The sequence below is a fragment of the Thermobia domestica genome, chromosome 1 (assembly GCF_964235325.1).
Source record: "Thermobia domestica chromosome 1, izTheDome1.hap1.1, whole genome shotgun sequence".
Taxonomy (NCBI): Eukaryota; Metazoa; Arthropoda; class Insecta; order Zygentoma; family Lepismatidae; genus Thermobia; species Thermobia domestica.
This window is the reverse complement of record NC_137454.1, coordinates 295924411-295937881: the sequence shown is the minus strand read 5'-3', so window position 1 is coordinate 295937881 and position 13471 is coordinate 295924411. Positions and strand designations below refer to the sequence as shown.

At 34.8% G+C, this 13471-nt stretch overlaps 1 protein-coding gene across 1 annotated transcript; it reads right to left on the bottom strand.

The window, feature by feature from the left end:
• Nucleotides 1-1012: 1012 nt before the first annotated feature.
• LOC145661574 (thymidine kinase 2, mitochondrial-like) lies at nucleotides 1013-9519 on the bottom strand. Its single transcript, XM_081726893.1, has 3 exons — nucleotides 9361-9519; nucleotides 2651-2769; nucleotides 1013-1454 (listed from the first exon to the last, which is right to left on the bottom strand). Exons 2-3 carry the CDS (start codon nucleotides 2733-2735, stop codon nucleotides 1198-1200), a joined length of 342 nt encoding a protein of 113 aa, XP_081583019.1. The 5' UTR covers nucleotides 2736-2769; nucleotides 9361-9519; the 3' UTR covers nucleotides 1013-1197.
• Nucleotides 9520-13471: the final 3952 nt, after the last annotated feature.

Genomic DNA, 13471 nt, shown 5'->3' with positions numbered 1-13471 from the left:
ACCAATGACAATATGGAACATCGAAATGTATACGATTAGGTCAGTATTTCATTATTATACGTTCCAAGTAGTATCATTTTGTTATTATTTTTTCCAGGTTTAAGGCTAAATGCACCGAACTTGGGGAAAATATTGGGATGCTACTACCAGGTCAACGTTATCCAAGTGTAGTGTTATATTCGGTATCCTCTCCTCAAAGAGATATACCATCCTTCTATTTTTGTAATGTTCTCTATCCAGTGGTGATTTTTTCAAAACGTCTTACCGGTGCAGGAAATCTTGGTTCGACTCTTGGTGGAAGCTCTACCATTACGCTTCTTTGAAAGACATGCTTACACCGTTGAGATCAACGTAGTGGAATTGCGTACTGGAAAGAAAGCTTTATCTGATTTACAAAATGTTGTTTACTAAGTTACCAAAATAATAAAATGCGGGACTATGAATGAGTTACTGAAGTGTTTAAACCAGCTGTAACTAAACTAATGCAATAAACGTCGGCAGGTGATTTCTAACACTTAGGTGATAAAGCTAACACCTGTGTGTGAACCGAACAACTACGTATTGAGCACCAGCGTCATCTCTAATTTCTACACCGCCATTTCTACGCTTATTGATTTTTGATATATACCGCTTCGAACTTACTGTTTCCATGCTTTCGACCCTCGCTAATTCTGCCAATATGCCCCATATGCTATACGTTCATAGGACATTTTTTGCTTATCTCGGTTTCAGGAATCACCTCCCGACCATTGTTACATTAACTATGTTATACCCTGTATATGGGTTGAGTTGAGTTGATTTTGGTTTAGCGTCCCTTTCAGCAGCGAGGCTATATGAGACGTGGACCTACTGATTAACGTGGAATCTGAACCACATGAGCTCCCGCCGGGAAACGAACCCTGTATATAGGTTGTAAATGAGGATAAATAGAAATACAGCCGTCATGCCTTACTATCAAAAATGTAAAAGTTGTATTGCATTTGCAAATAAACTATAAAAATAAAGGTTTAAATTTGTTACAAACGTATTTATTATTAATTACTAATATTTAAAAAAGTCAATACTTTACGTATAAATATGGCAGACATTCTGCCCCAGCTAAAATCAAATTGCACGTTGTCCATCTAAAATCCATGGCCTTATTTATTAGCACAATAGTTAGATTCTTAATTTTTCTTTGTACATTTGAGTTTCGATTCATGAGCAATACACCTGTTGTTGACCTAAGATATGACATTTATGTTCTTCATATAGTTTCATTACATGGGTTAAGTCCCTATCAACATCCAGGACGAGGACTGGTGCAGGGGGTTTGTAAGGTTCTTGATGTATGAGCCACTTCTCATAGGAATCATGAAGAGATCTCAGATATTCCAAGGATACTCCGGATTCTTCCGTTCTATTCCTCTTTTGCATCCTTTGGTACACCACTTCTGGCGTAGTTCGCAGGTACACTGAAAATAAAATAATCTAATGAGACAGTATTAAAACAGCAATGGTAAAAATATGTAAAGATGAACTTTCTTGTGCCTATATGATCAGTTGTGCTTGAATAATACTTTAATGTGTAAGGACAAAGTTTTGGTGTACTAAGTTGGTAGATTATACAACAAAGAATTTAACATACATTACTAAAGTGTTACTCAGTAATAGAGTCAATGCATTGAATTTACTAAACCACTTATCTATATTATAAAAGAGAACGCACAAATCCTTTGTTAGCTCATCACGCTAATACGGCTGAACCAATTTCTTTTATTTTTGAGGGGTTATTAGGATTTGGACCCTAGATGGTTTTTATCATATCACTTTAATTTTTAATTACCAGTGTCTTGAGATAATTGACCATTCAAGTGTCCATACGTACAAATCCTTTGTTATTAGTTCATCATAGGTAAAAATAAACGTATTTATATGCAACCCGCATGACCGTGTCACTCGGCGGGTTAACATAAATGACAGGCGCTATAATGTTAACATTTACTGCAATTTGAAAGCGAAAAAGTAAAAATTATCTAAGTAACAAAGTTTATTGCGTTCCGGGGTGACCGCAGCGAAGCGGGGTGAACGCTGCTAGTGTACTATATATAACTAATAATACTTAGCTTAGCAGTACACCATAATCAGTGCCTATGAAAATAACGTATTCATCCGAGTTTTTCAGTTCTTTAAAGGCCCTAATGTATACTACCAATTCCCAAGTGAAAATAATCTAATTTATCTATTGGATAAGACGCACAAACTTAAGATGATAATTATCATAAGATGATTATAATCATATCCATGAGCTTTCTGAGAATTATCTAGTGTTATTACGTGTCTAGTATATTAAACTACTTTGTACATTAACAATACTGTAATTATTTCACAATAATATTTTTCGTCCTTACATTTATTGTCTTTAGCCAATGGAATATATTGGTAAATTGTCTATATTAGTACATGAATAATTAATATTTTTCTGACCAGAGTATGTACTTCTTTATTAAAATTGAATTAATTCGTAACTATTTCCATAACGTAACGTTATCTTCCTCAGACGTTAATTGGCACATGTATGTTCATATTAATATAGGGGAAATATCAAAACACCCATGGTCAATAACAGAATTAATAACGATCATCACCAAACTAGCTTAGCTTAACATACCTATCAAATCCAATTGAATCTCCAGATTCTTTTCAATGAAATCATACCAGCTGCACAACACTGCATAATCAACATTTGATAACATTCCACTTGCATGTCCAGTTTCCACAAAACAACACCTATATTATAATAAAGTGAATTGCAAAATTACATTGTGAAATTCGTTGACGACTCTGAAACAAATATTACTTTAAAAACATTTATTATAACCAAGCACAAACTAAATTTCTACTCCACAAAGTGAATCTTCTCAAATATGTTAAATTCTGCTTCATTAACATTAAGAAGTATATCTGTTCCGGATGATTACGTGAGATCTTAATCGTATGGACTCCACTGAACATGGCATCGGGGTTTTCCGTGCCGAATACATGTGCTAACTATACAGCCACAAGGGAGTTCGCATATTACATAAGATAGTTCACTTGAAGTTCACGGTAACGAATTTAACATCCTTACAGCTTGAGAAATACCGCGACGCCACCAGCGTTCTGCTCGATGTGTAAGCAGTTTGTTAGCTATGGCCCTGTATCCCAGTTTCCACTGAAGGAGATTACGTGAGGCAAAATTTCAAGTTTGTTTAATTCCTCTTGACAAACTTTTCGAAGACCTCGAGTGTGCGTAACTATTGACAGCTCAACACTATTTTCAACAAACGGAACCCACAAAAATCCATAGGGGATTTCATAGGATATCTGTACAAGAAAATCGCAGGAATTCTGTTTCCTGTGCCATCTGCCCCATACCCGCCACCATTAACTTCGCTGTATGACTGGATGCCTTGTCCTGATGAAGAACAACGCGGGATGTGTCGCTGCCATATATGAATAGAATATCATGGCGGAATAATGGCGAATAATGGCTCGTTCCTCTGACAAGCCGCATTTCTTTTAGTCTTTTTGCCTACTTTCCGTAGCACAGTTTGTCATTATAGCGGTAACCACCAAGAATCATAAAACCACATGAAGATAGTTCAGTACATTTACATGCTCAGAGCGACTCTGGAATCACGCAGACGGTAGGAGATGGCCCTCTTTTTATCATATTCCGACAGATATACTGATGCCTTAACCAGAGTCACTGCGAACTTTCACCTGTCCCTTGTTTTCGACTGCTCCTATTCTTCTCCACGATATGAGACACGGAGCATTTGAGTTCGAGCCTAATGCTTCTTTACCAGAAGTAAATCTAGTGTAAATATCCAATTTACGGTCGGAGCGGAATGTTATTGTTCCTTTGAGAAAACGGGTTCTCACGTCAAAATACGAAACACTTTTTCAGTACGTCAAGTAGGAAGAATAGCTTGATCTTCCAATATTTATGATGCTCAATATTGAAGGGCCCAACAACAGCAGAGGTGTTTTTGTTCTGATAACAGCATTGATCTCTCTCTTTGGTTAGTTATTCAGCTACAACCGTAACCAACATCGGAAAGGGCTCAAATGCAGCCTTCCTTAAAGGTCATAATTTTCGAAACCATAGACCAGTCACACACAAACAGCCTTATTCCGGCAAGTCAACACACAGCACTTTTCGAACTACCCGCAATAACTTGTCGGGTGTATTTACACATCCTGTTACGTAGCAATCGAATTCGTTACCATAAATCTGAAACGACCCTTTATAAATGAAAACTACCCAGATTGGCGTCTCGAATTTCGTGAGCAGATTATGTACGTATGCAATAGTAAGTCAAAGTTTGCACTTTTTACATTACATAATAAAGGTAACACCCACTATTGAGCTGGAATTCTTCGTCTGTAGTGTCATTTCGACCTCTCTCTAAGATCATCGACAGGTACAACAATATGCAAACTGGTATCCAGTTTGTCCTGCATCTTTCTAGGAAAAACTTCATATTAACTTTTTTATTATTATAATCTTGTTCAGCCAGCAGATTCCGGTCTAAATGAAATTCTTGTACATAAGTTCTCTACACTTTTTATTAATTTAGATTATTCATAGTCTTCGATTTATGGACAGGAATTTTATTTAGATTGGAACTCTTTGGCAGAAACACGATTATAATAAGTACATGTGAGTGTTTTCGAGAAACACGTAGGAACAATTGAATGCATACTAGAGTGCATTTCTTTTAACCTGTAGATGCTTTCGGAGGAAGATTGAAATAACAGTCCACAGGCCAAATCCCGGTGCGATAGTGAATATTATCCTTTTTCATATGCAACACTAATAAACACTTGATTTCTGATAAGCCAACTTTTAAACTTAACAGCCATACTGTAATTTGCCATAACTGTGTACTCACTGATGAGTGCTCACATCATGCAAGTACAAGTAATTAATTAATCTTCTTGTGCTAATAGTGTGGTGCGGTATGTCTACCAGAAGACTTGTTAGACTATTCTTTGAAAAAAGTATTAACAGCTGAAAAATACCTTACAATGTTGCAAGGATTGTCCTATACCCAGATGAAAATTGGTTTGTATAGTAAACGCAGCACCACCACGCTACCATGGAGACATGCGAACATTCTTAGATAGAACATTACTTGTAAGGTCGACGAGGAAGTCTTGAATATACAACCAGACCTCACAATTTAGCGCCGCTAGATTTCTGCTTACGGGAAACTGAAGAACAGTTGGTATGCCACAAAGTCCCGACACACGGGATGGTGAAGATGTGATTGAAAATATCTGCACTTCCTTTCCGTGGAACCCATATCTGTTTTCGTCGATGTGCTTCACAGTACTGCAGACGAAGAATTGTCAGCCAATGGCGATGATTTTGAACTGCTATAACTTAACGGTATGGGACACCAAAATGAATTGATACTTAGAAGAATAAAGGATATAATGTTATTTATATAACTTTACGGTTAACTTGTATCTAAAATGTGATTTGCATACATAACTAACTCATGTTTCTGTATAAGAATAGCTTAAAATTTGTATACTTAAGTGTAGCAAACTGACACTAAACTTTCAATTTTCATTTACTTATAGTTTTAAGAACAACAGGAAAGTATAGTTCAATCACTACCTAAATGTCAGACTGATTACATAGCTCTTTACAGACTTGACAATAGCCCTTGACAGTTCTGTATGCAATAATTTGTGCATGCCTTAAAATAACACTCTAGAAGGTATTAAGATATTTTAAGAAAGAAAAAATAAATTTAAAACAAATATAAATTAGATGACAGCTTGTAAAACTACACGCTGGGTGCTACTTAATAGTAAGGATTTGTGATTAGTCAATTTACACTTTCATTATGTTTTGACTTACAGGAACGGACTGTGTTTGGCGCAGAACTTCTATTCATGCAAATGTTAGAAAATTCATATTTGAAAGATTACAGGAAATATACTGTAATAGTTCGTTACTTGATACAACTGTCAAATATACCGAGTAAAGTTTTGTTCGTAGAAAAAAAAGAAACTAACATTTTCACCGTCAGTTACTAGATATAGCATTTATGGTACTCTAGGAAGAAAATGATCTTAAGTGTTGAAATAACGTACTAACAACAAATTAAGCTGTTCTAACACCATTATCTTCTTGCTGAGAAAACTATACATTGTTCGGCGTAAGCTCTAAACTGCGATAAACAAAGCCACGTGAAACTAAATCTCGCTGATTTGCTGTTGTCCTACCGACGCTTGTACTCCTCTGCAAAATAGTTCATGTGATTGGATTATTAATTTTATTATGAAGCTTCATATAAAACTGCTATATTATTATAAATGACAAAAATATAATACGGATTATCTAATAATACTGCAATCGAGTGTGGTAAATGAAACAATAGAAATAAACACTAAGCATGCGCAGTTATTCTGGCGCCAACTCAACTGTGGACGAGTGTTCTGCTTCTAAAGTCTCAAAGATGGCTGGCATGAATCTCGGTTCCGCGAGTGTTGTGGTGAAACACCAACAAGGCAAACCTTTACTCACTAAGCAACAATTGTTTACCAGCGAAATTCAAATACTTTTTTTTTTTTTTTAAATCTTTCGAGCTTTTTTTCTTTCTTGTCTGCTGCTGCTGTCAGTATCTGGGCAACATGAAACAGTATTGTCAAAATCCACGTGTATAACTTGCTCCTTCCCGTGGGGAGAGGGAGTGATACATCACTAGCCAATCGTATTTGTAACAAGCGGAAGGATACAAATATTTTGTTTATCGGAGTTTAGAGCTTACGCTGACCAGAAATTAGAATCTGGATTAGACCAATAGGCACACGGTAAACACAACAGATGTTTGGATCAGTCAAGCATGGCTGGAATGGCCTTTAAGTGTGCCATTTAAGAATTCCTATTACAATCTTGAAGTGATTTGTGCATATGAATTTTTACTGTATATGGAGTGCATCTTACTCCAAAAAAACTGTTCAATTTGCCAATGCTGACAATGCTGTTATCAGTGCCATGTGAACTGCAGCACACTACACATTGGGCTTGGTGCTTGTTATACACGCCTCTCGATCTGCTAAATTACGTATAGATTTTTTCTAGTAATTATTTGTACAATGTCTTGAGGCTATATTTGTTTCTAATTATCGTTTTATCATCCCAATCCTACTCTCAGTTTCCATTTTTCACATATTTGGTGCGTGGGATCCCTGGTTCGATCCCAATTCTCGCCAAGTGAACTTTGTGATGGACATGGGTTCTCCCGTTTCATTTCACTTTCTTAATTATACACTTCATTCATTATCATCATTACCTTCTTACTTAACCTCAGTGCATAATGGGTAATATTAAACTAAGAAGAATGATATACACATCAGAATTACTGATATTTTCTGTATGTAGAATGCACAACTAGCAATCTTATGATGACAATGCATTAGGGGTGGAAAAGTTTCTAATGTTGTAAAACTAAATATTTTAAAATCAGTTTACATTAAGTTAAAATTATGTTATTGAACGAAATGTTTCTGAGGATATGCATGTTTAGGTCCTGTTTTACAGAAAATAGTATCGTTGTAATACTATAATGTAGAAATGATACTCTTTTCTTCGATTTCTCTAACATACAACTTAAATTTAACATGACAACTATATCACAAGTATTTACAAATGCATTTTACTCTTATTACTGGTTTTAATTTGATAAGGTTTCCAAGATGTTAAAAATTCAAAATTTTTAAATGTGGCCCAAAACTGATGGATTCGTAGAGCAATACTTATGGTTCAAAGTCTATCTACGAGGTTACCACATAGTGGAACTTTGGTTCTCTATAACTGAAATCTCGGGTAGGGGGGAAGGGGAGTTGTAATACTTCACTTTCTATGTCGACAAGATTTATTATTATTATTATTTTGTAAGATATACAACAACATACTGCAAAAAATTGAATTACATTACTTTGAATATCTATTAACTCTAACTAGGGAACTCTCATAGTTGGATACTTACATACTTATTTGTACGAGGCGCATATCAAAAAAGCGGCGATATTTAAAAGAAAATAAGAAAATGATACAAGAAATTTATTGTGATTCATATACAAGTACATATCTTTATTGTTTTTCCACGTACTCATTATGAACCTCCAGACATTTCTTGTAGCGTAGCACAAACTTCCATACACCCTCTGTGTAAAAATGTGCCACCTGCGATTACAGTCAGTCCAGAACTGATGTCTTTAGCACTTCATTAAATTGAAACGCTTCAATGCAAGCCACCTTTTCAGGTAAAGAAAAGAAAGAAATCACTGGGGAAAGGTCGAAGCTGTGAGGGGGATGACTGAATAGTTCCCACCGAAATCTTCGAATTTTCTCGACTGTACGAGGAGCTGTGTATGAGCGGGCGTTGTCATGAATCAGAATAATTCCAGATCGTAGCATTCCCCTACGCCGATTTTGGATGGCACGTGTTTGACAATACATATCAGCTGTAATTGTTCGTCCTGCTTCCAAGAATTCCACAAGAATCACATCCCTTTGGTCTCAAAACACGGTTGCCATGATTTTGTGAACAGATATTGTTTGAACTTCTTTGCTTTAGAAGAATCACAATACCGACATTAAATTGACTGTTGCTTCGATCCCCAGTGGCGTAGGTTTCATTCCCCGTCACTATGTAAGAAAACCCATCCTTCCCTCAGTGGAACAAAAAAAAAAAAAAAATCACGTGCAGCTGTCATTCTTTGTTCTTTGTGAGCATCTGTCAGCATTTTTGGCACTACCTCGCGCACAATTTGTAATAACCCAGTTTGTCAATCACGCCCTTCCCGAAACTCTCTGCACCATTGCTGACTTTCCGTGCACTCATTACTGTCCATCCGTAAATGGCATACAATTCTCGATGGATGTCAGCTGCATTCTGAGTTTTGGCGTACAGAAAAAGTTAGTTCTGACCTAGTACCGGGTACTGGTCATAGTAGGGTATGCTTAACTTCAATCAGTATTGCCAACACCCCCCTTTTTTTTCACATGCGCCTCGTAATATACCAGACATATTTCTTTAGGTTTCATTGTGAAAAGAGATAATTTTCGGCCTCGTTAAAACTTTTTTTTTTTCATTTCATGATAGAAATGCATATACACGAGACCAAAAGCAACGAATTACGAAGTGTAGGTTGGTCATACTATGGCAGAAATAACAGATTCTATTCATCACTTACAGTCTCATATAAAGTCAGCCTTGAAAAGGAATGTTAAATTACAAACAGACCAACCAACTTAACAGTTCTGCCACACCCTTTTAATATTAAGAAGAAATGAAAGAGTAAAATCCCTACCTATTGTTTTGTATGCTTCTCTCAAATATTTGTACTTTCTTGAGCGATTTCTGTGTCTGAATAGCAAGTCTGCTGAGCTGCACAAAATGTTGAAATAGAAAGTTATGTCTTTTCACATCTTTATAGAATAGGTCCAATAAATTATGACCATTTACGTTTTGCCATAAATGCAGTGGCTCCTGTAAAACAATATCCAAAGACGTAATTAATTAAAAAAGAAATAAACATAATTTTATTTCTGTCAAGAAATCAACTTCAAATGGTAGGAACAATTTTACAGTTTGAACGACACATTACTTTGAAATATAGATTACTATTCAAAAACCTCAATAAAATTGTCTTTGACGAGACAACTCAACTTTACTTCATTATTACTCCTTTTATCAAATATAAAGGCAGAAGTACTATAAATATTGTGGAATTGCTGGAAAATGTAACCGTTACACTGTAATTCTTAATCTCTATGTCAAGTTTGTGACATTCGTAACTAATCTGAATAACCTGATTTACTAAAAATGTAACGTGGATGGATAATGTTGTGCTGATGATTTCTGGATAAAAGTTCGTCCTATGATTATGTCCATGGAGTTCCAATTTGTACTTTCTCCATACCCATTTAACTCTACAGTGCAACATCTATATTAAGGATAAAATAATGCTTAGTTTGTAGGACAGTGGAGGACATCACTGTAACGGGGTTGATGTTACTCAGCTATATCTCTTTCTTGAATATTTCCTTTCCCCTACTTCATTTCTTTTCTGTTTGATGAAGCATCAACGAAGTACTTAAGAGTATATTTTCTTTCTTCTTTTCTCCAATAGTTTGAATTTTTGTATCTTGCGTCCTTGTGCAATACCGAGGTTCTTAAGAATGAGACCGATCATTAACGTGAGTTCTGAGCCACGATCGGAGATCCGCTGCAGTTAGCAGATGACAGACCATCATTCAACATCAATCATGACCAGCGATGAACATTTTCCGATTCATAAAAACATACTCTACTTATTCCTACGTCGTTGTTTAGCCGTGATGTGAGGTGGAAAATTTTCCGCTCTTAACAAATATCAGTAATCAAGTAACAATTCCTCAGTATTCATAAAATTGATTGAATTCATGTATAGAAATGTTAAAAAGTGAAAGATCGTTTAAAGAATTTGAAAATTTTCATGGCTCAGACAATTTTCAGTACTATGTAGGAACAAGTGAAACAATTTTTCATGAATCAAAATATTTTGTCGGTGTATGGAAAAATTGAAGAACTTTTTATGAGTCGGAAAATTTTCATCATTTTGAAGCAAAAAGTAAAACAACTTTTTGTGAATCGGAAAGTTTTATTGCTCTGTAGAACAAGTGAAGAAACTTTTCATAAGCCGGATAATTTTGGAAACTATGTATGGTGATGTTTGGTGGAAAATTTTCCACTATATTTAACTGCACATTCAGCTCTAAAATTCAATTCCTGTAGAGGAAAGTTAGACACAAGAAATTATAATTTTCCAATTAGCTTTCGGAAACCAGAAAATTTTCTAATATTTCAAGTTGGGAAGTAAAAATATACAGTGTTTCTCTCTCTCTCTCACTCTGTGTGTGTGTGTAAAGTGCAGGGAACATGCACCGAGTTCGTAGAGAACAAATATCCCATTCCAATATTTAAAATGTAACAAGAAATTGAAAAGAAACCTTTGTGAATTTATCAATTTCAGAAACAGAAAATTCCATTATTTCTTCACATGTAGACCTGCCTATGTAATGAAATAACTACATAAAAGTTCCTTATGAAGATTATTTTTGTAACAGAAAATAAGAAAAAATGATTTTATTGTGTTTAACACTCGTAAATCATAATTTCAATATTGGAATTTTGTATAATCAACATCTTAGAGCAGATATTTGTATTGTGAAACTACCATTATTATGTATAAAATGTATTAGAAATAATGACGATTCGATAGAACAAGTACATATATAGATATAAAGAAATATGTTTTTTATTTTGTAAATTAAAATGAAATTATTTGTTGCTTTTAGAACACAGCGCTAATAGTGCAGCTTTTTATGTTTCTTTTATTATTTTATTGGAAGAACAACTACACAAATCAGCTTCCTTATTAGTTATATTTCACATTCTCTTCTAATTGAATATATGAATAAATAAATGTTTATTTCCAGAAAATGGTCAGCATTTGCTTTCATGAGTTACTTAAACTCGAATTTTGGCTAGTCAAAAATTTACAGTAGGCACTTTATATTATATCTACTTATTTATAAATGTTGCAATATGTAAATCTATAAAAAGTAGTAAAGCTATGAGAAAACCGTCTTATGCGTATTAAATTGACGAAATCTAATATTGTAAGATCAAAGGTGGATTCTGAGGAAATAACGCATTGAAGTTTTTGAAACATTCTTGAAATGAAGAATCGTTAGATTTTTACTTCATGAAATTTTTTAAGACAATATTTCTTACCAATAAATTTTACGGCTAAACAACGATGTAGGAATAAGTGGAGTATGTTTTTATGAATCGGAAAATATTCATGACTTTTAATTGAAATTTTAAATAATAGAATGGGATGTTTGTACTCTACAAACTCGATGTATGTTCTCTGCACTTTGCGCGCGCGCTCGCGCACACACACACACACAAACAGAGAGAGAGAGAGTGTGTAAGTAGTTGAATTGAGTTGATTTTAACGTCCCTCTTAGCAGTGAGACAATATAAGACGGGACCAACTGATTAACGTGGAATCCGAACTACATGAGCTCCCGCTGGGAATCGAATCCAGGTCTTCCATGCCAAAGGCGCGTACGCTAACCGCTTAGCAACGAAGGAGCTCGCAGAGGAAGAGAGGGAGAGAAACACTGTGTAAAATTTTACTTCCCAACTTGAAATATTAGAAAATCTTCCGGTTCCCGAAACCTAATTGGAAAATTATAATTTGTTGCTGACTAATTTCCTCTACAGAAATTCAATTTTGTAGCTCTATGTGCAGTTAAATATAGTGGAAAATTTTCCATCTAACATCACTATACATAATATCCAAAATTGTCCGGGTTATGAAAAGTTTTTTCCACTTGTTTCTACATTGTGATGAAAATTTTCCGACGTATGAAAATTCCTTTCACTTGTTTCTACAGAGCAATAAAACTTTCCGATTCACAAAAAGTTGTTTTACTTTTTGCTTCAAAATAATGAAAATTTTCCGTCTCATAAAAAGTTCAATTTTTCCATATAAGATAGAAAATATTTCGATTCATGAAAAATTGTTTCACTTGTTCCTACATAGTACTGAAAATTGTCTGAGCCATGAAAATTTTCAGATTCTTTAAACGATCTTTCATTTTTTTTACATTTCTGTATAAGAATTTAACCAATTTTATGATTGCTGAGGAATTGTTACTTGATTACTGATATTTTTTTAGAACGGAAACTTTCCGGAAAAATATAGCGGAAAATTTTCCACCTCACATCACTAATCATGACAAAACACAACTTGTCCCATTACACTATCTAGTCTCCAAGAATTGGCTTAAAGGACCATGCTACTGGTCTCGGATTTTTTGTACAGTGCTTTTCAACCTGACAGCAATAAATATATAATTAGAAAGGCTACTCTTGCTATATACTGATGAAGTGATAATTGAAGCGAGCGTCAAGTTTCTACCATTAGATTAGATTGACATCTGTTCCACGATAGCCCTTGTAAAACTTATTCCATTTTAACGATACTTATTATGTGCCTTCCTTCACCATGCAGAAATAACTATTGTTTGAGATTGCAATCTATCAAGTATAAAGAGAGGGAGAAAAACGGGTAAAATCCACCCCATGTTGTAGGTTTGCACATGTACATGCATAACAATTTTCAAATATAAGAAACATACAATTTATTGGATTATAACAAAATTTAGTGTTTAATTTTTTATGGCCTTGTGATTATCTCTACTGCTTGGAGTTAAAATCTACCAGGAAAGAAAGGGTAAATTCATCTCCCTCCTTATTCAAAATTATGTTGCATGATAATTTTAATTTTAAAAAATTTTCGATTTTGGCGTAATATGTGGTACACTTTCTTTCAGGCTTCCCAATTATTCCCTTTGCAGGGAGTT

Excerpts from the sequence above, each read along its gene's own strand:
- LOC145661574 (XM_081726893.1), bottom strand. The coding sequence starts at position 2,735 with ATGTTATCAAATGTTGATTATGCAGTGTTGTGCAGCTGGTATGATTTC. Across the intron at positions 1,455-2,650 it reads GATTCAATTGGATTTGATAG|TGTACCTGCGAACTACGCCA; the intron begins GTATGTTAAGCT and ends TTTTATTTTCAG.